The 27,412-nt window shown below is 40.7% G+C and overlaps 1 protein-coding gene across 3 annotated transcripts in view; it reads left to right on the plus strand.

Annotated features, from left to right (window-relative positions):
- The window catches only part of PELI1 (pellino E3 ubiquitin protein ligase 1), a 43,843-nt gene extending 17,140 nt beyond the window's left edge, over window positions 1-26,703 (plus strand). For 2 of the 3 annotated variants that reach the window (XM_084283318.1, XM_084283316.1), the window contains 6 exons: window positions 17,794-17,938; window positions 19,012-19,141; window positions 20,722-20,823; window positions 22,823-23,020; window positions 23,128-23,316; window positions 24,289-26,703. In XM_084283318.1, the coding sequence (XP_084139444.1) occupies window positions 17,868-17,938; window positions 19,012-19,141; window positions 20,722-20,823; window positions 22,823-23,020; window positions 23,128-23,316; window positions 24,289-24,855 (1,257 nt within the window). In that variant the 5' untranslated portion in view covers window positions 17,794-17,867 and the 3' untranslated portion in view covers window positions 24,856-26,703. Of the gene's footprint in view, window positions 1-8,760; window positions 8,770-17,793; window positions 17,939-19,011; window positions 19,142-20,721; window positions 20,824-22,822; window positions 23,021-23,127; window positions 23,317-24,288 lie in introns of those variants that run through there. The other variant, XM_084283317.1, reaches the window with a different exon arrangement.
- The last annotated feature ends 709 nt before the right edge of the window (window positions 26,704-27,412 follow it).

A 27,412-nucleotide genomic window follows, 5' to 3' on the forward strand; every position in this document is an offset into this window, starting at 1 on the left:
GAAGGAAAGTTCATAAACAATGTCAGTCCTGAGGGGGCTGCACCAGAGGACCAGAGCCCTAGCTAGAACACAGCTTTAAGCATGTGGTTTCTCAGAAGAACTTGCTGAGTTGTGTTGCTTGAAAACATTTTGTGGGAAATACGTAAACCTGCCTTAAATGATAAGAAATATACTGAGCTCATGTCTCCAGGTTCAATTTTGTCAATCTTTAGGCTATATATTGAAGGTCTGCATTCAGACGGAGTTCTCTTAACTTCAGTGGATCAAGGAAGAACTTTTTTGTCTTCAGGAACACTTTCCTTGCTTCCTGGTAGGCTTACATTAGCAAGACGGCAGTCTGACTCCTAGTATTTCATTAGGGTGAGTGGTGTGACTTACCATCATCGTAAATGCAAGGGCAGGCCGTGAAGCTGCCTGCTGAATATTTTAATGCGGTGTAGCAGTGGCTGCACACTCTGACGACTGCTGGAGAAGCGCTCGACCATGGTGACTCACTATCCCTGCGCTCTACCAATTTAAAGTCTTTTGTCTTTGGATGTTAAATTTTTGTTTTCCTCAGTGATGCAGGCTCAAAGGCAACAAAGAGTAACACGGATTCTGGAGAACATGGTATTTTGGGGGAAGGAAGCGGGGACACTGTCATGGTACAGAAATACCTGTTACTGCTTTTGAAAAATGGATGTTGTGACTCACGCACTTAAATATCTTCAGAGTACCTCTGGTTGTAACTGAAGACTATGAACTTAAAGAAAACAGTTGCAATATCCAGCTGGATAGTTTCTTTTATCTGAAGGTAACATTTTTCTGTATAGATAACAAATTTTAAATTGAACCTAGTGATACCTTGAAAACTTTCAACTGTCTATCAAATATTAATCATAATTGCCTTAGCTCTTGATTTTGTTAAAACTGGACTATATTGTCAGGCCAAATTCGCCTGTGTGTTTATAAAAGTATGGCTTCTAATCTAAGTCTCCTTGGTTGAGATACTCTACCCTTGGCTTTTTTTGGTGAAAATACATGCAATAACACCAAAACTTTTATGTGAAATGACCATACGTAGTACTTAAATGGCTGTGTTTTACTGATTTGTGATGTTATTCCCTCCATGCTAACGTTACTGTAGTAGTATTTTCTTCATTTTCTGTTGAAATTTCAGGAAAAAGCTTGAAGATTGTGTTCATTTCTCCCCTCTGTCCAAGTAAAAGTTAGGGAGGGCATCCCTAGCACTGACTTCAATACTTTTTGAGAATGACCTTTGTGTTTTTAGATGTTAGTGCCCATACAGAGGTAAATGGATGGCTGTTGCATCCTCTCAAGTGCAACTGCCTGTTTATTTTTATAAGCAGAAAACCTCTTATCCAAATTGGATTAGAAGTGTAGGAAGTAGAGTATTGCTCTTCTTTAGATATGTTAAATCATGCATTGCCCATGGGATTATAAAGAAGAAAAAAAAAAAGATAATCAAATAGCATGGGATATTTTTTTTCCTCTGAGCAGTAACAAAGTGGGAACGGATAAGTGATCTAAGGAAACATGAGGAGGTGGAGAAGGTATTTGAACTTCATCTGTTTGACTTGCTGGCTGTGAAAGAATAGTAACGTGGAAATCTAAGTGTACAAAAAGTTTGTTTTTTTGTTTGTATAGCAGTGTATTAGCATAAAAACTAGTTAAATGTATACATCAAGAGACAGCTTTTAATATATTGGGAGACAGCAGTATATAGCTTTATCAGGAATTTATCACACATGCAAAGTAATCAATTCTTATTTTTGGATTGTTGCTAAAAGTAATCTTTGTTGTTTGGGCTCAGGTACAGCAAAGCCATGCTTGAATGCCAGAAATATGGGAAACTGAGGAGCCAAATCAGCCGTTTACTTATGTTGTAGCCCCGTAGATATCCTGTTGGGCCACTGTAAAAAACTGACACTAGGCTTGCAAAGAGTAGGCAGACCTCTGACATCTCTCCAGAGGTATGTAGGTCATATGCTTTTATATGTAAATGCTGGAGGTGATACGTTTAGAAAGGACCAGGTTTTGTACCTTACATAAAGACTGTCCAAGGTTTGAATTTAAGAGGAGGAGGAATACAGTAAGATGGTACATTTATTAGCTGTGATTTGCCGAATATTCATGCATGAACTACAGACTTGGAAAATTCACATGCAAGGTTTAGGAGAGCCAGGTGGAGGTTATCCACAGTTTTTTTTGTTTTTTTTTTTTTTTTTAAACTGGAATTGCAGATGAACTACAGTTGAAATGGTGAGTGTAGTCACAGGGTGGTAAGGAATTTAGGATAACGCAGAGGGAAACGCTATTGGATGAACTTGGCTTTTGTGTTTCACAGCCTCCCTAAATGAAAAGGAACTTCCCTTATTTTTAAGATATCCATTTGTGTGATGTGGGAGTTGAATAGAAACTATACTGAAGAGTTTTTAAATTTTGTCCTTTAAGATCTTTTTTTTCCTAGTGAGTGTGGAGAGCCAGCATGCTGTAGCTGAATTTCTGTAAGTGAATGCTTACATGTCCTTTTTTTGTCCTTTTTTTCTAATCTATGTGAAATGTTTCTTCTTACTAAAAGTGAAGCAAAGATGTGTTAACACTTCTAGCAAGTCTGTGAACTTTCTCTGAAGAAGTCCCTGGTCAGGCAATCTAACTTTGTGGGAATGAAAACTTTCAGGTATTGCAGGTTCAGCTAGTTCTACTAGCAGGTACCTTAAAAGTTTTGCAAGCAGGAAAAATATGACTTGGAAATGAATTTGAATTGGGCCTCTGTTCCTTAATTTAGGGAAACCATAATACCTGAAGCTCAGCGAATCTGAGCTCTGCTCTTCAAAGAACTTAAAACTACAGCTGAAAAATTCCTTGAGGAAGTACTTGAGCATGGCGTATGTTAATTGAACTTGCAGATATGGCATGTGACTTGTTGTGTTTTCAAGATCCAGAAATGTTCCTGGAAGACTTAAACTAAAAAAAAAAAAAAATCAACAACAACAACAAAAGTACTTTGACAATAGCTGTGTCCAGGCACCTGAGAAATTCAAGCTTGCTGTCTTGGAAAGAAACCCAGTGCAACTGCATCTGCATGTTTCTGACTTAGTAGATGGCTTACATCAGATTGACCTTTTGGGAAAATTAGTTTTATTCAGATGATGCCTTACTTATCTTTCCAGTCCTGTTTTTTGGGAATCCAGCACTTCTTATGCCTCCTCAGACCATTCTTGGGAAGCCAGACATAGGACTATCTAAAGAGAATACCCAAATAAGATATTCAGAAATTGACAATGATTGCTGTCAATACAGTTCTGTAATGCCATTGCTGCACTATTAAAGGGGGCAACGTGTTTGTGAAGCTGTTGTGAAGCACAGGGGATGCTGTGTCTTAACCTTTCAAAGTCTTAATCGGCCCAAACGATCTCCAGTGTGTGTACAGCAAGCTCTCTGCAGTAATTCTTGCTAATCATTTTGTTTTAAGTAAACGTTGAAACAAACTGTCATAGGAAGGCTATCAACAAACAAGAAGCTCCAGGTCGATCTGAAAAACTGCTTGTCGTTTGCAGTTCTCCAGCATTCAATGTACCTTCCCTATTTCCTAAGGGAAGGCATGTCTTGAGAGGCCTCTTCATGCCTAAAGCTGAGTCTCTTGCAGTAATAACGTGACATCTGGTAAGCCAACTCCTGCTCTGAGCAGGAGGTTGGACTAAATGACCTCTTAAGATCCTGGAGTGCTCTTTGATTCTGTGGAGTTCTCTATAAGAAGTTGACTCAGCCTTCTGGAAACATGTAAGGAGCATTCTAATTCTGGTGCACGACAGAAGGGCAAAGGTGTCAAACCTGTAACATAGGTGACTTGTTTGAAGGTGACCTGCATTTAAAAGCCTTTTGATTCTTTTATTTTGAATATCAAACAGGTATTGTTGTTAATATCACTGGAGACTTTTCAAGGTAACTTCTATTTTTATATTTTACATCATAGAATCATTAAGGTTGGAAAAGACCTCCAACATCATCTGGTCCAACCATCACCCTACTACTACTGTCACACACTAAACCATGTTCCTAAGCAGCATCATATTGCTCCATCTAGAACCACTTCAGAATTAGATCTAGGATTAATTCTTGACTGGTTCTATTGAGTATCAATAGTCCTGTTGTCTTGTAGATATTTTTTTTAGTCTTGCCTGAGGTTCCTTCAGCTTCTAGTAAGGTTTACCATGAGGTTCTTTCTCAGTCCAAAGACGAGTGATTTTGCATGCTCTTTTTTTGGTGGAGTCTCTTCTCAATAGGAGTTTGAAAGTACTGAGTTAATCCAGTGCCAAAAGCCTCGTGCCTACTAAAGCAGAAACCAGCCTGCACTCAGAGGGCCAGTTGTGTTTTCAGTCTGCCAGGTGGGATGCACATCAATGGCAACAGGCTGTCCTTGAACCAAAGAAGGACTTCCCTGGCGTACCGCAGGACAACACATTCAGAGATCTAAGAGTGGAATAGGACATGGTAAGAAGTGCTCGTTAGGCTCATTTAATGGCAAAGGATGACTCGAGTCATGGGAAATACCTTGCTGCAGTATGATGAGTTGTTGCCTCTCTGTGACTAGGCTAGTGCAGCTTCAGTGATGAATTGCTCCACAGTTGCCTAAGGCTTGCCATGGTTGTTGGATGACAGATGTTGTAGAGTTGGCAAAACCTTTTGAAGGAAAGTTTGCTGTGCCTTAAGAAATTGAGAGTCTGCTTTGTTCTTTTACTCGGCTGTCCTGCAAATCGAGTTACCTTCTCCAACCCCTTCCAGAAGTGGTCAGTGTAGAAGAGTTCATGAAGTTGTACCATCTACTCTTCATGTTACAGCAACTTGAGATACAGCAAAGCATTCTTCTCTGAAAGCTCTAACTATAACAATGGACCTTTGTTTGCTTGGCCCTTACAAGAATTTTCTTCTTGCTATTAGGCACCACACAGTGGTGCAGGGAATTAGGTCATTTCCTTCCCTCCTCCTCTTCCTGCAGATTACTCGATTAACATTTCTATTGTATACTCTAATTAGCATGTTCTTGGCTTCAGGCTGCTTTCCCCCCATAATCTCCTTAAAACACTGTAGTATGACTTTATTAACTGTATAACATGGGAACTCCTTGCGCAGAGATTACACGCGATGTAACACAATGAAAGATTAATGGGGCTGGCAAGTCGGTAATCTGCCATCCTTTCTTCTCCCCGTGTGCACCGTGGGCTAGATAGACCTCTGGGAACCCCATAATAGAATCAGCACTTCCTGATGCATGAGATTTGCCTTTTCCTGGGTATCATTGGCTTTGATCAGAGTTCTGCCACTGACCTGGTGGGAAATGGAGTCAAGGTGGCGTACAGTGCATGTTTGGCATTCAGCATTGAGTGTATTTCCCCTTGGGACTATTACAGATCCTGTTCTTCTAAGGTTTTGCTATTCATGTTCTTTAGTCTCTTCTACCACACCCTATGCGCAGTGGTTTTAAACACTTATCCTGTGTTTGGGTCTTTATTCCATTCCCTGCCTGTTTCATTAAATAAAATTATCAACAGGCACATCTTTAAAATGTCTCTTGAAGCTTAGCATTAGCATACTCATCAGGGGAACTCTAGGATGAGGAATTTGCCACTTGAATTTCTCAGCTGTCCACACAGAAGAGGATATAACATCACCCTTTGTCCATATCCGTGAGTCTGTCTTTTTAACTGATACAGCTAGAAATGCATTCCTCTTAAAAGCTCGTTTTGAATGTCATGTGGAATCACGTAATTATATCAAACTGTACAGCATCTGCTTGTGAGTCAGATAGAAGAACATGACGATACAGCCCTTTATTTCTTTAACAACTTCAAGGAAAGAACCTCCCCTGCAGCTAAGCATCACTTCTTGAAATTAGCAGCAATATCTTGGGCTACAGATTTCATTGTTTTAGTCTAGCAGGGTTGACAGCATCTCTGATCAGGGAAAAGTCAGGTAGCTTGCCTAGGGAGAGCACACTCAAGGCATTCGCTTCTACTCCTTGAGGCAGACCGCCCTTCTTATGTGGAGTAGAAATCGTTAAACCTTCCTCTTAATTAAAGTCAAGAACAGAGTAGGACATGGCTGTGGATAAGCACAGGCAGGGAAACAGTATTTCATCTGATGCAGCCACTTCGTGTGCTAGGTCTAAAGTAAACCCAAATAAACTCTGCTTTTAGATGGGGGCATGGTACATCCAAGCAGCTGCTCATTCTGCAACTTCTTATGTGACTGCAGAACACAGCAATCCACAGGCTTATTAACCTGGGTTCTAAACAGCCATAAAACAAAGAAATAAAACAAAGCTCTTAGAAGAAGAAACTCTTAGAAGCCAATTAATCTTAAATTTGCTTTCTAGACTGAACGCTTTTTAAACAGTGCAACTCGAGCGTTACGACTGCTGTGAGAAAAGTATTGCAGCCGCAGAGTGTTGATGCCAATGTCACTTAGCACTGTGCCAGTTTGGGGTGCTCCTGTGCAGAGAGAGCCAGGAGTTTGACTTGATCCTTGTGGGTCCCTTCCAACTTGGGATATACACCGATACAGAGCACCTTTTGTACTTTTATTGCTGTACCTGTATGTTAAGTGATACTAACACAGTCCTGATGCTTACTTTTTTTCCTTTTCAAGTCCTGATTAAGACAAAATTAAAACTATTAACCTTGTATAGGCCAGAGGGCAAAATGTAGAAGACTTGAAGGTGATGGGGGAAGAGGGATTAGGCAACTCTTCCACCACACTGAAAGGTGCCATACCAATCAGTGGAAAAGTGAGGCTCTTAGGATAGCAGAGTGAGGGTGTTGATTTTGGCAGGGAGGAGGGCCAAACTTGAGTCTCAAGATGTGGCTTGATGAGGTTCATTCAGAAGGTTCTGATCTCACTAGCTTTGGTGCAGCAGGTTTAGAGAATAAACCCACAAACAGATTTAAAAAATGATTTGGGTTAAAATAGTTGGGGTTTGTGTATGTTGGTTTGGTATCTTTTTTCTAACCACCTTCTCAGCTGAGTAATCTGACAGCTGTGATAATGACCATACCATTTCAGATCGATATTGAGTAGCATGGTGGCGAGGAGTAGAAGCCTGGAGAGGAGTGAAATGATGGAATTTGCACATCAGTGCTTCTCCAAAGTGCTCCTCAGTGCTCAGTGGATGCAGCTCAGTCACTTCTGTGGAGCAAAGTGATACCTGCGTGCTTAGTAAACTATGACAGGGTGAGTGGTAAGTGTCTTTTAGCCTCTATGCAGTTTTATGATCAAGAATATCCTATGGCAAGGAGTTCTGTAGTTCAGTCTTTCAGGTGACAAGGTGATGTAACAGCACAGCCTGACAGTATTACTTTGGAGAAGATTAGCTGTGGAGTACAGTTTGAGGAGAGAGGAAAAAAAGGTAAGCATTAACCTCATTCTCAGCTGTGAAGCTTACTGATGTGGAGTCACAACTTATGCTGTGTTACAGCGTTATGAAGAAGCCAGTTTGCCAGTGCTTAGCTTTGAGTGCTCCTGTGTAATCAGGAGCCTTCAGTTCTGCTGGTACAGCTGTTTGCACAGCCATGCTGCGAGCCCAGTTGGGAAACAGATCCAGCCGTAAAACAACTGAGCAGGTAAAACCACTTTTAAAAGCATGGACAGCCTCACTGCGAACCAGATCAAGGAAACCAAGCCAGGAAGCTGTGCTTGTAAAGCTGAGGTGGCAAGCAGTGCTATCTGTAGGAAAGAGCAGCAGAAATGGCAGCTGTACAGCCAAGTGCAGAATTTGGGGATGTCGGATGTCAGTCTGAGCGTGTGTCACTTGAGCCAGGGTAACCATGTGCGACTGCTTGGCCCATTACAATTGCAGTGTGAGACCTGATGTAAATGTTAAGCTACTGCATTGTATCTCGCTTGCAGCAGACAAACATTTGCATGATCAGTTCCACAAGGCGGTAACTTGGACGCTGTGGTAACTCGATCACCATTTTATGGCTCAGGCATTTAAACAACTGCATCAAGCCAGTGGGTTAGATTATTTCAGCTGTAGGGGAATACAAAATGAGAACCTCGCCTGGCACATGCAGAGTTACCTTTCCAAATTTTCATCCTGTAGAAATAAGATGCTGTAACATATCTGGCCGAGTGATTCCAGTATCTAAAAGCAGCTCTACTCAGGTGGTGTCTGCAGGTGTGTTGTGTCCAGCTCTACAGTATTAGTGAAAACAGGGCTAGCAATACCTGAAGGCTTTCTGCAGTTTTAATTCTTACTGCATTAAGAAATCACTTTTTGTGTGGGAGGTGAGAAAGGCTAGCTGGGCTAATAAGTGATGATTTAAATAAAAAGAAAAAAAAGGTATAGCCTGCATGGGTACAGTTATGTAAGAGGAGCTGACAAGGAAATAGAACAGTGTCTCTCTGTGAGCCTAAACCGAAGAACTGCTGGGGATCTGGGCTGCAGGATAGCTTTTAACACACCCTCTACTTCCTTTTTTCCTTTTTGGGGCCAGAGATTGATGAATTTATGGCACAGCAAGCAGGATGCAGGCTGTGACTTCAGCCAATGGTGTGCAGCGTGGTGGTGTTTACCTAGCTTACGTAAGGCAGAGCCAGCCCCTGGTTAGTCAGAATGCGTTCCCCACTGCTTAAGTAAAAGCACACGGCAGAGGCACTCAGTCTGGCAGTTGCTGGGATTTAAAGGAGTTGGTGGATTTCGTGTCTCTTAAACAAGACTGAAGGTTTTTCTCTACAGTGTAGAAATACTGAGAGAACAGAAAGAGACTGGTAAGTGCTCTGCATGCCATCGTTTTTACGTTCTAGTGTTGCACTGTTTTAGTCTTTATAAAAGCCTCCTCAGCCACGATATTTTTTAGTAAGAAGTTCAGTGATATGGCTGAAGGGAAATCTGAGAACAGGCAGCATGTTTGCAGGCTGCTTTCCCACCTCAAACAAGAAGAGACATTTAAAGTGCACAATGTTCTAAATGCATCTTGTTCACAAGAAGTCAGTCGCTTCTCATTTTTAGTGTGTGGAGCAAGATGCCTTGAAACTGTCGGCGTTATCTAATAAATCATACCGAGGGGAATTTCTCACAGAGCTGTTAAATATTACTGTTGTCTGAACCAAAAGCGGTTTAAATGTAATTATAACTCTTATTTGTGCAAGATGATATAAGACACTGTGTGAAAAAGCTTGAGCGTAATAGAGACATCTGTTCAGTTGATACTTTGGTACACAAACTGCCTCGTCAGGAAGTCAGAAGCTCAGAAAACAAAACGGTAATGTTCAGGTCTGCAGAACAAGAAGTCATTGTGGTTTCCTGCAAGTACAGGGTTCTCAGCTATGTATTCTACTTCAGGTGCATCATACAGCAGATTTCCCTGTGCTCGGTAATCAAAGCATAAAAAGCTCCATCTATTTGTGTAATGGCCCTTTTAAAAATAAAATGCCTGTATTTTGGTATATACTCTCCATCTGTATATGGAAGTTGTGATTCTCTCACTGAATTGCAGTGAATGTTGGGATTGCTTATTTTTGAGGTAATACCGTGTAATTTGTCTGAAGGCAGCAAGAGTATAATTTAAAAGGATCGTGACTGCAGAGTTCTCTGTCAGAAAATTAGACCTTCCTTTTGCCACTTTGTACCACCATTCTACAAGTTCGTTTTCCTGATTCTGCTTTCACAAGGCACTCCATAAAGATATAAAAAGGTAGTGCCATGTTTAATGAACAGATAATGTTGTTATCAGCATGCCTGTTATACTTTTTTATGGCTTCATAATTACAGCTTATATAAATAATCTTTAGTTGAAAATTTGAGTATGAAATAAAAGCTCTTAAATAGTTTGTAGTAACAGTCTCAGTGCAAATACAACCAAAAACTGGCATATAAAGTTGCAAATTAATCTTCGTAAGTAGCTTGTTTGAATTACTTCCACTGGCCTCGTAGTTTAGCTAATTCAACAAATGCAAACTGTAGTTACTTGCTCTAGTGCTGCAGGTTGTTTTTTTTTGTTTTGGGTTTTTTTTTGTTTTGTTTTGTTTTTTTTTAAAGCTTATTGGTTGCTTTTAAACTTTCCTTTACCTTGTATGAGGTTGTACGTTTTGTCACTGATATATCTGAAAGCTGACTTGGTGGGCATGGGTGGTAAGTGTGCGTGGAAATGTGGCAGTTTAACTGGTGAAGAACTTTTTTCTCAGCTAATTAAGGTTATGGATAATATTGCAGTGACAGCTTTAAAATAGCCACCCTGTGCTAAAAGACAAATGTTTTCGGCTTCCCACACACAGTCTGAATTACATCATTTATAATCTGTAGGAGGATATCGTGGTTTCCTCAGGGGAGGATCAGCTGTTACTTTTCGTAACTGAAATGTTGGATTTCTTTTTTTTTTTAAAAAAAAAGAGAATATTTTCAGAATTGATTTTTGTCAATCTGCTAGGGTGGATCATTAGCTGTTACGTAACTCTTTCAGTTTTAATATGCCTGGCCCCGCTCTGATCCCATCAATGGCAATTCAGAATTACAGAAGTGAAGGCAGCAGAAGTCTGATTGGAATCAAGCCCTGTGCGTAGAAGGATTTTCCATCTTCTGAAAAGGAATGCTATTTTTGAGTACTGCCATAAAGTACAAGTTTTCATGTAGGCACTTCTATTATAAGTCTTCCTCTAAACTGTTTTCCTGAACAAAGATGCTTGTCCTCACGGCATTGTTCCCAAGCTTCATAAAATTGCTTAGAGCTGCTCAGATTTGCTTCTGCGACTGAAACCGGACTTGAAGCAGCACGCTGGATGCCAACCCAACTAAAACTGCTACATCTTATACTGGAAAAGGTTAGCTGTAGTCTTGGTGCAAAGCAGTAGACTTGCTCATGCGCATCAAGTTAATGCCCCTGTGGAAGTGTTTATAGGCAACATGCTTTTTTTTTTCCTGCTAAGATTCTTGCATGATATGTTTCCAGGCTTACCAGCCTACAAATGGCAGATGTCCCCGATAAAAAGATGCTTTCATTCTGTTTGAGAATGAAAAACCCCTCTATTGGGATCTTACAGATGTTCTCAAGGCACAGCAGCAGATAGTTGTTTGCATTGTTTTGTGCTTGGTATCCTGTGAGGGAGAGGCTGCTCATTTCAGAGTTTGGCCTTGTTGTCTTATTTTCAGTACTTTCATATCATAAGACACTCTCGTGTATATAGCAGATGACTAAGCTTATTCAGAGGTTATAAAAGAAAAGGCAAACAGTATAGACTAAGGAAAGAATAAGCCATACAAAACCTAAAAGCTGAGATAAATTTCCACATTCCCAAGGCTAATTCTGTACTTTTTTAGATGCTGAAATAATTCCCTTTTCTAGAAAGGAGGGGAAAATTAATTATCCTCCTGTAGAGGAGGAAAAGTAGCACTACTGATCTGAAGGGACGGCACGACTTGAATACTTAACAGCTGTTTTGCTATACCTTTCCCATGCATCTGCGGTGAAGGATGCAAGCTGTAGACAGAATCTGACTAATCTCAAAAGTGAAAGATAAAAACATGCTGAACCTAAAGTTCCAGGTATGTGTGTGAAGGAAACATGAGCTTATTTTTAACTAGAAACTGGGTGAAAGATGAAAACACGCAACACTCTTCTGTGACTTGCATGTTCTCCCAGGCAATCGCTCCAGTAAAACCATTTTAACAGAAGAAGCTTTCAGAAAGAAGACAGTTAAAGGAGAATAACTTTCCAGTGCTGGTTTAACCATCAAGTAGAAGAAAGTGATTTCCCAATCTTTGTCTCTGCCTTCAAAACCGCGGTGATGCAAGGAGCTGATTCCTTGTTGCTTACACCAGTGTGGATCAGCAGTAACATTATCAGTATCAACTGAGTGACACTAATGCAAATGACAAGTACATCCCTGCAGAAAGCAGGCACTTTGAAACATGACAACCTGTGAAGGTACCAACGTTTCAAGACTGAGAAAGAATATCTTTGAGTGGTTCTTACATGACAGTCCATCTTCCAAAATGTGCTGCCACTTCAGGTACTTCATATGTGTGCAGTGCTGTAAACTGCTGTGCTCATGTTTACCGTGTTCCTAAATCCAGCAACCTGAGCTTGATCAGGACTTCTAATCAAGCAAGGAGGTAGTCTGCTGGGAATTACATTTATTTTTAACTTCTCTCTGCTTGTTTATTGCTTCTCCCTTCTTCCACACTTGCAAGTACCTTCATCTTGAGAGACTAGTATTCCACACAGATTTTTGTCTCGTGGTTACCTTAACTTTGATATTCTAGTCCTTTAAATCTGAAAGTGAAGATTTCATCTCTGAAGGAATAAGATGTAACCGTAGGAGAGAGTATGCAGTACTTAAATATTGTGTATGTGCTCAGAAGGGTTTGCTTTCCAATCTTGCAGTCACAAGATTGCCTAGTGAAATTGGTACGAATGCTAAAGAACTTAAATGTGTAAATGGATGCTGGTGAACTTGGGTGCTAATTGTGTTTAGTCAGGTAATGGCACTATTCAATGTGAAGTCTTCTTTTGAAGAACAGTGTGGTGCTTCACATCTAAATAAAGCTCATGATGTACATCTAGCTGATCAAAAGTGCACCTCAGGTATGTATTTCAGTTTATTCCTAAAATGGTGTTGGGCTTCCTGAAAATGAATTCTAGTCCTAGAATAATTTGGGTTGGGAGGCTGCCTGGTCCAGTCCCTCTGCTCACTGGGACAGGCTTAGATCAGGGTGTTCAGGGCTACGTGCAGCTGAGGTCTGAACATCTCCAGGAATGGAGATCCCACAGCTGCTCTGGATTTTTTCCCCTAAGAGCTAATCAGGATTTTCTGTGTTGCAGCTTGTTTGTTGCCCTATTCTGTCCCTGCATACCTGTGAGAAGAGCTGGGGTCTATTTTGTCCATATCCTCCCTGACTTAAAGCAGAATTGCTGAGTGAAGAGACGAGATGTTGCAAGGGTTGTAAATGGAGAACTGCAAATAGCAAACTGTATAAAAACGTCGGTAGGCAAGCTATCTTGTGCTTTATTTCTGTAAGCAAAAAAATAAATAAAAATCCAAACCCTAGAATATGTAGATATAGAACATAAAGTAACATTATAAAAATGGAAAAATATCCCTTTTCTGCATCTGAATCAGCATATTTTTATTTTAATTTACTCATTGACAGAGGACTTCTTTTTATACAGTGAAAGTGTTTTTTAATGCAGTATTTTAGAAAAGGGCTAGTCTGGCACTAGCTACAGTTGCTAACAGCCTATAATGCTGGCTCTGTGTTTAGAAAATGATGGTAATTTATTACAAAGAGACTTTTATTCTAGTATTTTTAGCTCACAGCAGAGTGTTTAATGAATCTCTGCTTGGGCTCATTGAATTTATGTTCTCCCCTCCCCCTGCCCCATTTTAACCATTAAGATACTGCTATTCTCGCTTCAATTCTGAAAGCTGCACTTAGTCTTCTAAATAGCAAGCTTATTCACTAGGTGCTGTGCCCCAGTGCAAACAAGACCTGAAGCCTTTCTATAGGAGCCAGTAAAGACTTGTCGTGAATGTAGTCTCATGATCAGGAAAGACAGTGCAACAATTGAGGATGGCTGCTAAACTAAAGCTGATAATTCAGCCAAAATTCATTATATCTCTGGGTCCCCCACTGGAAATAGCATGTTTAGTGAAAGCGGCCAGCCTCTTAAACTTACATCTGCCGTGAAGCATGGAAACACTGTTTTTATGTCCCCAAAGACTTAAACCTTGGCGGATAGGAAGTGAAGGAAGACAAATAGGTCAGATCCTGATGTTGGGTTTGGCTAGAGCTAATGTATGTCATGAAGCGACTGAAAGCATGTCAGATTTGCAGTGCTCTGTGAGTGAGTCCATTCATTATTACATGCTGCAGCAACACATGGCTTGCTAGGTCTTCCCAGAGAATTGTCTGCCTCCGGATTCTGACTAGTGTGCGAATGTGACAGGAGAGGGGGCAATCCTACACAAATCTACTCAGAAATCTGGAGCTTTCTTTCTGCCATCGCAATCTTTGCCTTCCGTGACTCAACTGAGTATTTAAGAACAAGAAGGCTTGTAGGAAACAGGGTTTTCATTCCTAAATAGAATTTAAAATAGTTCTTCAGTTTAAATGTCATCTCTTTCCGCTCCCTCGAAACAGTTACACATGAGGGTATTGTGCAAGTTACCTTCCATGATCTTTCTCCTGGCTCCAGAGGAACCAGTTGTAAGAACAAAACAGTATTGTTCATGACTTCTTCCTTTTCCAGTTTCTTATTTTGAGACTGCAAGACGCTAACTGGTACCCATTGTGTTTTTGTGCTAACAGCAAAGTTGTGCTCAATGAGCAGCACCTCTTACCAACTTGAGTAATGCCTTTCTGAAACAGTTTTCTCTGTGTGCCAGTTGCTTTACTCACAAGATCTGCTCAGTTATATAATACAGGACTGTTCACAGAGAGGGGTTTTCAGGCTTTAGTCTCCTCTTTGTAGCCGAAGCAGAGATCTTGAGGTGAAATTTTTTTGCTACCGGTTATGCGATTTTGAAAGAATATAGGATGGGGTGGGATCTTGTAGTTAGCACCTTATTCCTCATCAGTGTTTAAGGGTATGGAAAGACTTTCAGAATACTTTCAGAGTAGTCTGTTCTGAGACTACATCAATGAAGCCCAATCCACTGATGGCCTGAGATGCTGCTGCAAAAGTAATGGTCATGGCAAAAACCTAACTTAGACGTGTTCAGTTCAAGTGGCCGGTTGTTCAGTTGTACACTGGCTCTACAGCACCTAGTTGACTTTTTAATATATTTAATCAGCCTTTCCTCACACTTGGAAGAATTCTACTGTAGTACACTAGAAATAAAAATCAGGCAGGTCATTCTGTAACTCTGAGTTGATAGGGAAGAACCACTCAGTATTTCCTTCCATAAGTTCTTACATACTACATCCAGCTTTAAAAGATCTGCTTGCCCACTCTGTTTCAGCAATGGGGATGTTATCCATGGCCTAGAAGACTCCTCTCCAGTAAGTTTTATTTTCAGACATGAAGTTTTGCTTGGAGTAGTCTTTGGAACCTTGTTGGAGGAATACGATCAGCATTTATTTCCTTTGAGGGGGGGAAAAAGAAGTCTCTTCCTTTTGGGTATGGTACATTAGGGAGATCATAATGTGTGAGAAAAAGCGTGTACAACACTGCATTTTTTAGGGGCTCTGAACTTGATACGTGCTTGAACTGAAGCTTCTGGGTGTTAATGGTTGTAAAAGTGATGTGTGCATCTCATAAAGGTTCTGAGACGTGTTTAAAAAAATCAAGTTCAGACATTAAAGCCATGCTTCTGAAAACGTAGAAGCAAGCTGTTTTACGAGTGGTAGCTCTAGACTTCTATTTCTTGAACCTTCATTAAGTCAAATAAGAAGTGGGCTTGCATCATGTGTGCTGCTCCCAAAATAAACTTGTCTGGATTTATTTAACAACAGCAACAAAAGTATTACAGAGGAGCTGAGCAGTAGATGCTGGACACTTTTTCTTGTATTAAGACTTTCTAGTTAACATGTACTGCTGAAGTCTGTCACATGAAACTGTTGGCTTCTTTTTTGGTTTCTGCTCAGTCATCTCTTAAGAGGTTGCTGGCCACCTGTTCAGGTGATGCTTTAAAGTAGAGTCTCCCTTAATTGTTCATGTGTAATTAGTTTTGAAGAGGATCAGAAGCTGACTAGATGTATTTTTCTATCCTTTTTTTTTTTTTAGCTTTCCGTGACAACATTCACTTGGATGATGAGAGGGGAAGTTATGCCAAGCCTTTTTTGTACTAATGGCAAAGCTTAGTTATTTTTGATGCCTGCCTTCCCCCCTCCTCTGGGTGAACCGATTAGCTCTTATTTCAAACGTCATAGTGTAGGGTGGGTGTTACTCAAATCTTTTACAATGTAATGGTATTTACTACTCCCATGCAATTTCCTCATAGGTGGTGGTACAGATTTCATAGCAGTTTTTATCATTTTTAAATGTCAATTCAAAGAACAACCTTCGTGCACCTTAGCAAAGAAATCAAATGGGACAATCTCTACTTCATGGTGTTATGTCTACAGGCATGAATAGAAGTTTTAAGGCCAAATTTCATTTTTTTTTTTTTTTAATTTTTGTTTGTTTTTCAATTTTATGCTTTTAGGGGCAAAACTTTGGGCTTTACCTGCAACAGGTAAAAACAAGCAATCAGGACATGCTTGTGATAACATCACGTGCTAAACAGAAGGACAGTCTTTGCTTACTGTCTTATTTCAGGCAACTTTAAAATCCATAGTATTGAGACTTGAGAGCAAAGCAGGAAAAAAAAATGGAGAGAAGAATGAAGGATGAAAAGAAAGGTTTCAGTTCAGTCCCCTGGCGGTGTTGTGCGGTCATCACAGCTAAAGTTTGAAGGACAGTAAGATGTCCTCAAGTGTATTTGCATGAAGCTCTCCTAAATACATGGGGCAGCATGCAAAAAGGCACGAAGGAACATATGAATTTTAAGATAACATTGTCAGCTGACTGCAGGTGTGGATCAACATATCCATGCTGAATAAGAATCTGATGGATTGAGAAGGGTTGTTGAGGGCCAAGCTTCTCTGTGGTGAAACAAAGAACTGAGAGGGTAGGGATCAGGTCAGTAAAAGTATCTTTGTACCAGCTTCTGAGCAAATGTGAGCAGGATGTCAGACTGCTGCATCCTTTTCTCTGTAAGGGTATATATGAGGGGTAGATAAAATCTGCACAGTGATGTCTTTTCCGCTTAATATCTATTTCTAGGTAGAAGTAAACAGAGATACTACATTGTATCTGTGATCAAAGTTGATGACAGATTACAAGAAATGTTATGTGGGCCAAAAATGTTTATTTGAGCAGAAGGCAGAATATTAACAATCGGTACTAAAAGTACAGAACTAAAAAGCTGAATGGTTTTCTGAGTCAGTATGAAAACTTATCTGGAAGAACCAAGGGAACGGCCTTGTTTCTGTTAAAGGCAAGCTCAAACAGGCTGGCATCAGCTTTGTTCTTTACGAAGCATGTGCTGTATTGGGTAGGTGCTGCAGGAAGGTCGGAAATGGGTTGGGTGGGTCAGAATCTGGAAGTGTTACTAATGAGAAGCTATACAGAATACTAGTGGGAACTGCTCCTCGGAGCAAAAGGAGGACCAAAAGTTGCATTCCGAAAGACCATTCTCAGTAAGAATTACTGGCAGTTCCTACAGGACATCTGGTTCAAACAGCTGCTTGTATCACTTCTGTCTGGTTAAACAGAGATCACATGGCATGGCCCAGACTTGTACGGTGCACTCGATATACAGTTGTCATACAAATTCCTCCAACCTGCAGATCCAGACCATTTTTGGAAAGCTCTGAATCACATACATTCTGTGAAAACTTCTACCTCCTTGGTTATAATGTGCTAGTCTTGTTTTTTCTTTAAATTTAATACCCATCAGGCTCTATTTCTTGATAGATGAACGAATGATGATAAGAGAAGCTATATACCATTTATAGTAAAAACTAGCATGAAGGAAAACTGGATGTTTTATCAAGGCTGTATGGGAATTTTCTAAATGTACTTGTATTTTTTGTGTGCTCTTGTAGTTGTTACTGGCAATTCAGCCAGAACTTATGTGCCTTTATATGTGTGATCTGTTTAAAATTATTTCAGGTAAAACCAAAATTTAGAAAAGCACCAGGTAGAAAATATTCTATCTACTCTGTCAGGTCAGGAAGAAGAAAAGATAAACGTGCAGGTTTGTATAATTGATGTATTTCAGTGCCTCTTACATGTCACTTTGTTTTTACAGGAAATAATGAAAAAAGCGTGCCACAACTCTTGATCAGAGACCTGAAATTTGAGAAGAAGTCATTAGCTAAGCTCATGTTTTCTCCTGATCAAGAAAATCATCCATCAAAAGCACCAGTGAAGTATGGTGAATTGATCGTATTAGGGTAAGTGCTTGTGTGTGTGTGTTGGCAGTGAGAATGAAGGTAGAATTTCAGAGCGCACTTAGAGCGGTTAAACTGCAGGTTGCTGTGAGAGGTGGCCACGCTCTCATTCGAACTCCTTTTGCATTGTATCTTGCAAGCATACAGCTGAAAGTGAGTTGTTCAGCTTTTCTTTGGTAGCTGGTCTTATTTAAGGAAGGGGCTAGACTGCCTGGCTGAGGGAGGAGGTCGGAGCATGGTTATCTTTTTCAGCAGCAACCAGGTGACACACGTAATGTGATACATTGGAAAACTGCACTGCTGTCTGCGTACCTTTTTGTGAGCACGGAGGTAGGGCTGTAAACAGCAGAGTCAGATGTAAGTTTATTTTCAACTCTTGTGTTCATCCCAGGTAATTGTTTCGTGACAAAGGGAGCCACTTTGTGAATTTCCTCCAGGTTGGGCCTAGGCAGATGACTAGTATGATAGTGTTTAAGAACGTGGTAGCTGACTCTAATACCAAAGTTCAAACAGAAAATGCTAAGAAAGCAGATTTGCTGGCTGGTCTGTTTATGTTGACATGTTCAAAGTGAGAGTCTGGGGGTTTTCTGATGGATTAAATTGAAGTCTCAGAGGACAGCATATCTGTTTTTTCTGGGTTTTCATTTCAACTAAAATTCTCTGAAATGGTAGTTCTCCACCAGGTTTGGTGAGTATTTATGGTCTTTCATTTATAGTGTGCACACACAATTTAGAGATAAAACTACAGATAAGTGTATAACCTTACTTGTTTTCTTCTTTGTAGCCCAAGTCTCTTCTGCTTGTTGATAGTAGCTTTGAGATTAATCTAGATTGTATTCCTTGCTCTGCAAGCTTTGGGCGTATATGCTGTAGTTCTGTGGGCATGTTTCAAAATTGTTTACCAATTCTTAGATTTCAATAGATGCAACTAATAGGAAGTATGTAACTTTTCAATATTGTACTGACTACGAAGGCTTTGTACTTAGAATTTTTTTTCATGGGGGGGGTCTGTACCTTGTGAGAAGCTAGGTAACACAGGAAGATGGACTTTATTCTTTTTCTGTCCTTTTTGATAGGTACAATGGGTCTCTCCCAAATGGAGATAGAGGAAGAAGAAAAAGTAGGTTTGCTTTATTTAAAAGGCCCAAGGCAAATGGGGTGAAACCTAGCACTGTGCATATTGCCTGTACCCCTCAAGCAGCAAAGGTAAGCTTGATTTGTGTAGTTCAGTCTTACTTCTCTTGGTGCTGTCTAAAAAGTGCAGGTGCAGTGAAATCAATGCTGTTATGCTGAGATGAAGTTATATAAAAAGCACAAGTTCTGGCTGTGAAAAGAATGGTTCATATTTATTCAAGGATTTTTGGTAACAGTCAGGGTTAGCAAGAAACCATTCAGCAAAACAAATCCACTGCCCAGCCCTTGTCATGTCCAGAAAAGAAAATGTTTATTTTGTGAAACATAGATTTTCAAGGGTACAGGTTAGTCATATAAAACACTTTTTTTTCCTTCCAAATTTGCTACAAACATCTGTTCTAGACTTCCTGTTTTCACATTCATTCATGCTTTAGGACTAAGCTTGCTTCACTTGAAGCTGACTTTGAAATAGTTTTATCAAAGCTGCCTGCACTTGCTACTCAGCCCAGTGGGTAGGAGTTCCCCAGAGATGAGTACAGGTGGGTTTGGCACGGCATGTTTTGAATGGTTCGTAATCAAATTCAGGGTTCCCAGTAAGAAGCAATGAAGGAAGGGTTTAAATCTTGAAGCTGAGTTGTATTTCATGTCAAAGCTAAGGCTATTGTAGGTAAGGTATTACTATGAAATACTTCTGTATTGTAGCGATTCATGTGTGTGCAATAATATTCAGTAAGAAGTGGGTCACTTCTACTAAAACCAATGGAATTCAAAAATGTCTAGGCCCTTCAACAAATACAGTACTGTTAAGTGTTTGACTCTAAATACTCAGACACCTAGGAATATTGATTTCTAAACTCAGGAAACGACATAAATATTTTCAAATCATGCATTTTGTTGACTGAAGTTACCCTAGCATTATGTACTTTACATTACACCTGTAGGACATCTGTGAAAAGAACACTAACTTTTGTTAATTCTTTATCGTATTCAAATAATAAGTGCTATTTAGAAGCACTTTATAAAGGGTTTTTTGTTCAGTTCCTAGCAGGTGGATTTAGTTTCGCATGTGAGGCACGGCATAAGTCTCTAGAATGAAAATTGAGATTAACTTTGCTGCAACTTGTGCAACCTGTGCTGAGTTTCTCCCTATTACCCTGTTTACCAGCACTGCTCGTTACATTTTTGTCCACGTAGCTTATTAATCAGTGATTTGGGTTTGTACTCAGATCTTTCCTTTAGAAAGAAGTCCCCAAGTTTTTGTCGTAATTTTGCTGTTGAGAAGTTCAGGCTGAGAAGGCTACGAAGGTGTTCCAATCAGTTTTAGCCTTTGCCCTGGGTTGTTTTATTCTTTGTGTCAAGGCCAGCTGTGCTTTAATACCAAGCATGACTAATCATCTGCCTTGGTTACGTGTACTTTGTTGCAGCGTGCGGTAAAGAGACCAGTTCGGTCTGTTGCTGAATCAATCGTGCAGCTTTTTTTTAATGGCCAGGACTGGTTTTGGTGAAGTTTAACTACAGGTGTGTCACTAATGAGCATCTGACTTAATGTGTTCATTGAGCAGAACAAGAGCCTGGTTATGCTGTCTGCTTCGCTGCTGCGTTGAGTAGATCTGTTGTTCACCGGTTCAATAATTTGTGTTTTTTTCCCATAGGCAATAAGTAATAAGGACCAACACAGCATCTCTTACACTTTGTCTCGGGCCCAGACAGTAGTAGTTGAATATACCCATGACAGCAACACGGATATGTTCCAGGTATGTGAAGTAAATGCCATCCGAAAGTATTTGCGCTGGTGGTAGTTTCTAATGAGACATTCTCTGAACACACTTTTCTCAGATGCAGAAGTTCACGTGTCACTTTCTGCACTTCACTTTTCGGAGATGTTTAATTCTGTTTGTTCCCAAGGCCGTCACATGAACAAAGCTGCATATCTGCGCATCTCTTCTTAGGCTTATTTGGTCAGACGAAAGCTGTTTTTGTGACTAATGTACAGGATTATGGTTTTGTCTTTGACTGCAAGTCTCTGAAACTGTCTCTATTATTCATTTTGCAAGGAGGGACTAAAGTACACAGTTCTCTGAAGTATTTGGAGCTTTGCTTCCAGCATTTATGAAGGGATTTGGGATCAGCCAGTAGGAGACAGGGTAGAAGAAATGCAATGTGAAAATATAGAAAAGCTTTTAACATAGCTGATATGACCCTCTGACTCCTTTAAGCAAACCCAGAAATAGGTTAAAGGTGTTGGTAATACTGAGAGAGGAGGCCCAGTTCAGATGTGCTGTCACTTCAGAAGAACTTTGCTGGAGTTCCTGTATGTAAGCAAAGGAACCACAAATACATGTACAGCTGTGATGTTCACTCATATCTTGTACTTATTATTTCCTGTTTTTCTCAAAAGGAAGGGTTTTGTTATGGGTTTTCTTGTGTGTTTTCTTTCTTCTGATTCCTGGACTGATGCTGCATTGATTTTTTCATTATACCTAATTTATGGAAAGGAATTTTGCTGTCACAGCATTTAGCTGTGACGACATGGCAGGATTTCAGGAGCTAGGAGGTGTTGGTATGTGGCGAGGAAGCTGCTGTGCAACTGCAGATATCTACAGCAGAGCAAAAGGGCTGTAACAAACTAACTGCAGCGTAAGCTATTGCTTGTGTAAGTGTTCTCTCTTCAGGCAAGCTATGGCATGTATGCTGCTCTAAAACTGCCAGTGGCAATCCATGTGTACTGATGGGTTATCCTGCCTAAGAAAAAAAAAAAACGCAGAAAAACATATTCTGACAAAGCAGTTTCAGTCTCATGAGAGCTCTCTAGCCTTCACCAAAAACCACCTCGGGCCCTGGTTCTTCTTCCTAGCAGTTAGTCAGTCTTAATATGTTAAAACATCTAAGTTTTAAGAGCTTATTGAGACCTCTGGAAATGAGTGAAAGGTAAAAATATACAAGTGTGCTTTAAACCTGGCTGTGAGGATGTTTGGGACAGGGATTTAAATTCTTATTTTGTAAAGAGAAAGTCAAGATGACTGGAAAAGCAGTCAAATGCATGCAACTTCATTAGAACCAGTGGAGTTGCACGGGACTGCAAAGCTCATTCTCTTCCATACAACCAGAAAAGAAGGCGCAGCTATTTTGCAGCTTGTTATTTCAAAGAACAGAATGCAACATCTGCTTACAACTGGATTTTTTGTGTTGTGCGTATCAATGTAACACTACCCTCACCCCTGCTGCAAGCATCTTGTACCTGGTCTGTCCTGACAGATGTGCTGTTTCTCGGTGCCCCACTGGAGCTGGAAAGTCAGCTCATGTAATCTCTCTCTGGACAGTCTTTCCCTAGTCTGGTGTTGCTCAGAATATTCTGGGCATGCAAAGTGACTGAATACCACTTTTTTTTCCCATCTAACTGCTGTTCCCAGCTGTTTCGGCACTGCTGCAGCCAGTCCAGCTGACCTCGTTCTAACCTTTCTGATGAGAAGACCTTCAATGGGAAATCTTCTCCAAATTGACTTAATTACATCTTTTCATTTCTCCTTCCTTTGCTTGGCTGTACTCAGCCTTCAGAATAACTTTGATCACATGGAGGTGGAATAACTCATCAATTCAGATTAGGCTTTAGAAAACTAAATTTAGATTGGTGGAGGGAAATGCTTCAGACTGGAATGTCATGATGTTTTCTTGATCATTTTTAAATGCTTTAGGCTTGAACACTGCTAGACCCAGAGGCAAACTTCTAAACATATTTTGCATCCCTTTTTGCAGATTGGTCGATCAACAGAGAGTCCTATAGACTTTGTTGTGACAGATACGGTTCCTGGAAGTCAGAGTAATTCAGATACGCAGTCTGTGCAGAGCACTATATCAAGGTTTGCCTGCAGAATCATATGTGAACGTAACCCTCCTTTTACTGCGAGAATATATGCTGCAGGATTTGACTCCTCGAAGAACATCTTCCTTGGGGTAAGGGAACTCTTTGTTCTCCCAGATCGATGCAGGCTTGTTTTACAACTAATTTGTATCTCTACTTGAGCAAAATTAGAACTTGTCATTGTTGTCATTCTTCTTAGGAGAAGGCTGCAAAGTGGAAGACGTCGGATGGGCAAATGGATGGACTAACCACAAATGGAGTTCTTGTTATGCATCCCCGCAATGGATTTACAGAGGACTCTAAGCCAGGGGTGTGGAGAGAGATATCTGTGTGTGGGAACGTGTTCAGCCTCCGTGAAACCAGATCGGCTCAGCAGAGGGGAAAAATGGTAAGAGTGAGGACCAACGTTTTGTGTACCATGTTTAAAATGGCTACAGCCACCAGTGATACAGCTTGGGCATAAACAGAGGCCAGAATCTGCCTCATTCAGTGCATTTGTCACCTCTGTAATTAGCTGCACCGACTTAAGTATCTGTGTTTGTAGATGAAAGGTTCTTGCTCAACCTGAATAACTGACAGGTTGTCTCCGTAGCATTTAACTGCAGATCTGGGCTGCTCTCCTAAATTGAGTTGCCAGTCTAGTATGCTCTTCTGAAAGATGTGATAGTTACGTGGATGATTTAAAGAATGTTTTCCTGATTCTACCTTTTGAGTTTATGCTTTTAAAGTTCTCCCACTTTTACTTTTTTAAAAGAATAACTAGTTCTATTAACACCTGCCTATACACCTGGATATCCATCTCTCTGTTGATATCCTGAGTTTTCCCCTTCCTTTTGTTTCCAAAGCACTGGTGACACTTTGAGATGATTCATTTTGGTATGACTTGGGGTCTCTTAGCAAAAGGAAACACAGCAGGAATACTTGTGTACTGGTGCAGTTAGCTAGGAATGCCAGAAGCTCATTTCTCTTCGGGAGAAGAAAGCCTTGTGTAGAGGGGTGTGTGTGTAAATAAAATACTCTACAGTACGAAGGGGAACTCAACAGGCCTTGTGCTGTGCCATTCTTCCTTGATGCATTTCACGTAGCGTATCTGGCAGCGTTATAGGGAAGGAGCTGAGAAGAGAAATTAAGGTTGGATGGGATCTTTTCATGGTCTTAATCTTTCTTATGTCAATCTCCTCAGAAGTTTTATTTAAAAGAGGAAGGAGATGGCACTGGGTTCTGTGGCTGTCTTCTACAGCACACTTGGTAGTTGCTTGAAACTGGATCTTCCAGGCAAATTTGTATTATGAAAGTGCCATATGTTACTCTTCAGATAATGTCAGGTGGCCCCTCTTTCTCTTCCTCTGTCCATCACAAGGTTGAAAACGAAACGAACCAGCTCCAGGATGGCTCTCTAATCGACCTGTGTGGAGCAACGTTGCTGTGGCGCACCGCCGAGGGCCTTTCACGCACTCCCACTGTCAAGCACCTGGAGGCGCTGAGGCAGGAAATAAACGCGGCGAGGCCCCAGTGTCCTGTGGGGTTTAACACCTTGGCGTTCCCCAGCATGAAGAGAAAGGATGTTGTAGACGAAAAGCAGCCGTGGGTGTACCTGAACTGTGGCCACGTCCACGGCTATCACAACTGGGGCAACAAAGAGGAGAGAGACGGCAAGGATCGCGAGTGTCCCATGTGCCGCTCTGTCGGCCCCTACGTGCCTCTGTGGCTTGGATGTGAAGCTGGGTTTTATGTGGATGCAGGACCTCCAACGCACGCCTTCAGCCCGTGTGGACACGTGTGCTCAGAAAAGACAACTGCTTATTGGTCCCAAATTCCTCTTCCTCATGGTACTCACACTTTTCATGCAGCCTGTCCATTCTGCGCGCATCAGCTGGCTGGTGAGCAAGGCTACATCAGACTCATTTTCCAAGGACCTCTCGACTAACACACGTGTAACCGAGGACTGCAGTAATCTAATAAGCTAAGCGATTCTGATTTTTAAACCAACTGTTTTTCGTATTCTCTGGGCTTTGCTGGTTTGCATTACGATGAAGAATTTTTTGGTTTTTTGTTATGACAGCTAAATCCCTCTCTATTGAGAAAAGTCTGGAAATGGAAGAGACAGGGGTAGGAGGGGAGAAGTCCTGCTTCTTTAGTTAATAACTGCTTCTGAAGAGCTGAAAGAAGTGTTACAGAGTGAATTTAAATGCCTTCCGTTCAATGGTTTTGAATCACATGCCCACAGTGTTTGAAAGTTGTTTCTTTCTTTTTGTATATGGAGGGTAAATAGTTCAAAAAAAACATTAGTTTACAGCTTGGATGCAAACATTGTAAAATATAATGTGTATATTAACTCTTTTCTATTTATCTTTATTATTGAAAATATGTAGGATGTGTAGAGTAGCATGGTCATAGTGTGTTACATCCAGCAATTGGATGTGTAGAGTAGCTCTGGATGGAGAAGGATGTGAGATGGAAATGGTAGAAAAATCTTTTTTAATCTACAGTACTGAGTTCTTAGAATAGTTAAAATGCTTTTTAAGCAAAGCTAATGCAAATTATGATGGCATAAAGGTGTGCTTTAACCATGTGAAAGGTAGCTAAGAAGGACTTCTTAAAATGTCTTTTGGTAGGACTGTACTTACGATCTGGTTATGAAGAAGATATTTACCAGACTCTTTGAATATGCAACTTAGTCTAGATTAAGGGTTTTTTCCTCCCTTCATGCTAACACATCTTTATTTAGCATTAGTGACATTTGTGAGGGTTTTCCGATGTTTAACCATTAACAAACCAGAAAGATGAGGCTCGCCTTGTTCCTTGCTGGTTGGGGAGGCGGGGAGAGGTGGATGTGCCCGTGCTGTGTGTGTGGGGAGCGGTTTGTGGACCGGCCAGGGCGATTTCACAGCTTTGCAAGGCTTGTCAGTCACACCTCCTGCCTTCATCTGGCCTGCTGCACACTGGCACAGGGGAGCCACAGGCTTCACGTGCTTGCCTTTACGCTGCTCCGAGGAAGGAGCTGGGTGCAGACGCTCACCTCGGCCTCCCCTGGAACAAAGCAGAAGCCCGGTACCTCCTGGATGCGCCCCTGCATCCTGGCACCTCCGTGCACTTGACACAATTGGCAATCTGTTAGGGAAGAGCTGGAGCTGGGCCTAGGCTGGACTCGGGGTGGCAGGCTCTGGCTGGTGGTCTCTGGCTCTCCTTTCCCTGCCCTTCCTTTCCCTTCTGTATCCACCAGAAAAGGCCAGTGCACTACATCCAGCTTTGCTGCTAACCCACCGTGCTTCATGGCAAATACACAATCTGACTTTTTTTTTTTTTTAGGATTGAGTTGAGCTTTTTTTGGGCCAGCTTCATACTTTTTTTTTAATATGTACTGTATAATTGACAGTAGCAAATTTCTGTACTTTATAGCGTAGCTTTAATTTTCCTTTTCAAAGCTGTTCTAAACTTCTTGGTTTAAAAAGAGACCTATGTTGCTTAGATGTCATGAATTATTTGCTTTGACTGTCAATTGTTTCTCCATTTTTAAAAAAGAAATTATATATATTGTTTGGTTCACTCAGGAAATGCATGTGTCAGGAAATCTGTATTATAATTTCAGTTAGCTGTCATGTACAAGTAACTGCTGTTACTCCCTTTTCATAGAAATATAACTGATTTTGACATTTTCCAGATTATATGCATTAAGTAATGAAACTTATGCAGCAAGAAACCCCTGTATTGTAGTTGTTCTAATCATTTTATTCAAACTATATTATACTGTAGTTTAATTTTTATTTGCAAATTAATTTATTCAAACTATGTGAGTAAACACTTTTCAAAAATAGAGATTCTGGGATTGTCTGTTGCTTTGTTTCCAAGAGATGGGAGAGGTGGCTGGAGATGACTCTCCCATCACTTGAGGTGTGTTCTGCACACGTGGATTAAGTTCACAAAAAATAACTGAAGAGTTTGTATGTTGTCCTGCTCATTAGATGTGACCATTTACTGTGTTTTCTGTTTAACTCCACACTGGCAAAGGCAAAAGGCAGTTGTTCAAATGGATGTTGTTAAATGATCTTTTCCCTGGGTAGGTTGCAATTAGTGAAATGTAAGCAAAAACTTCAGCCAGATGGCTGGACTCTTACAAAACTTCAGGAGCTCTTGATTTCATCGTCCACACAATCAGATTGACACATCTTCTCTGCTTGTGATCTTTGCTGAATGCAGGGATGTGAAAAGCCAGGAAAGGAAATGATGAAAGCAACAAAGCAGGATGAGTAATGTAGAGATGAACGGTGAAAACAGGTTGAGAATTGGACTCTAGTAAGCACCAAAAGCAGCGTGCGCAGCCTGAGTTGGAGGCACAGCATGGAACCAGCGGTGCTCTGGTGGTTGGGAACACAAACCTTCAGCTGGAGAAGGAAAGAAGGGCAGCTTGTGCCCAACACACAACCATCACTAAGCCTGCACCCTGTTGAGATGTTTTCATGCTTCCATTATACTTCACCCCTTCC

This window comes from Netta rufina (genome assembly GCF_964035555.1).
Source record: "Netta rufina genome assembly, chromosome: 3".
NCBI classification, from domain to species: Eukaryota; Metazoa; Chordata; class Aves; order Anseriformes; family Anatidae; genus Netta; species Netta rufina.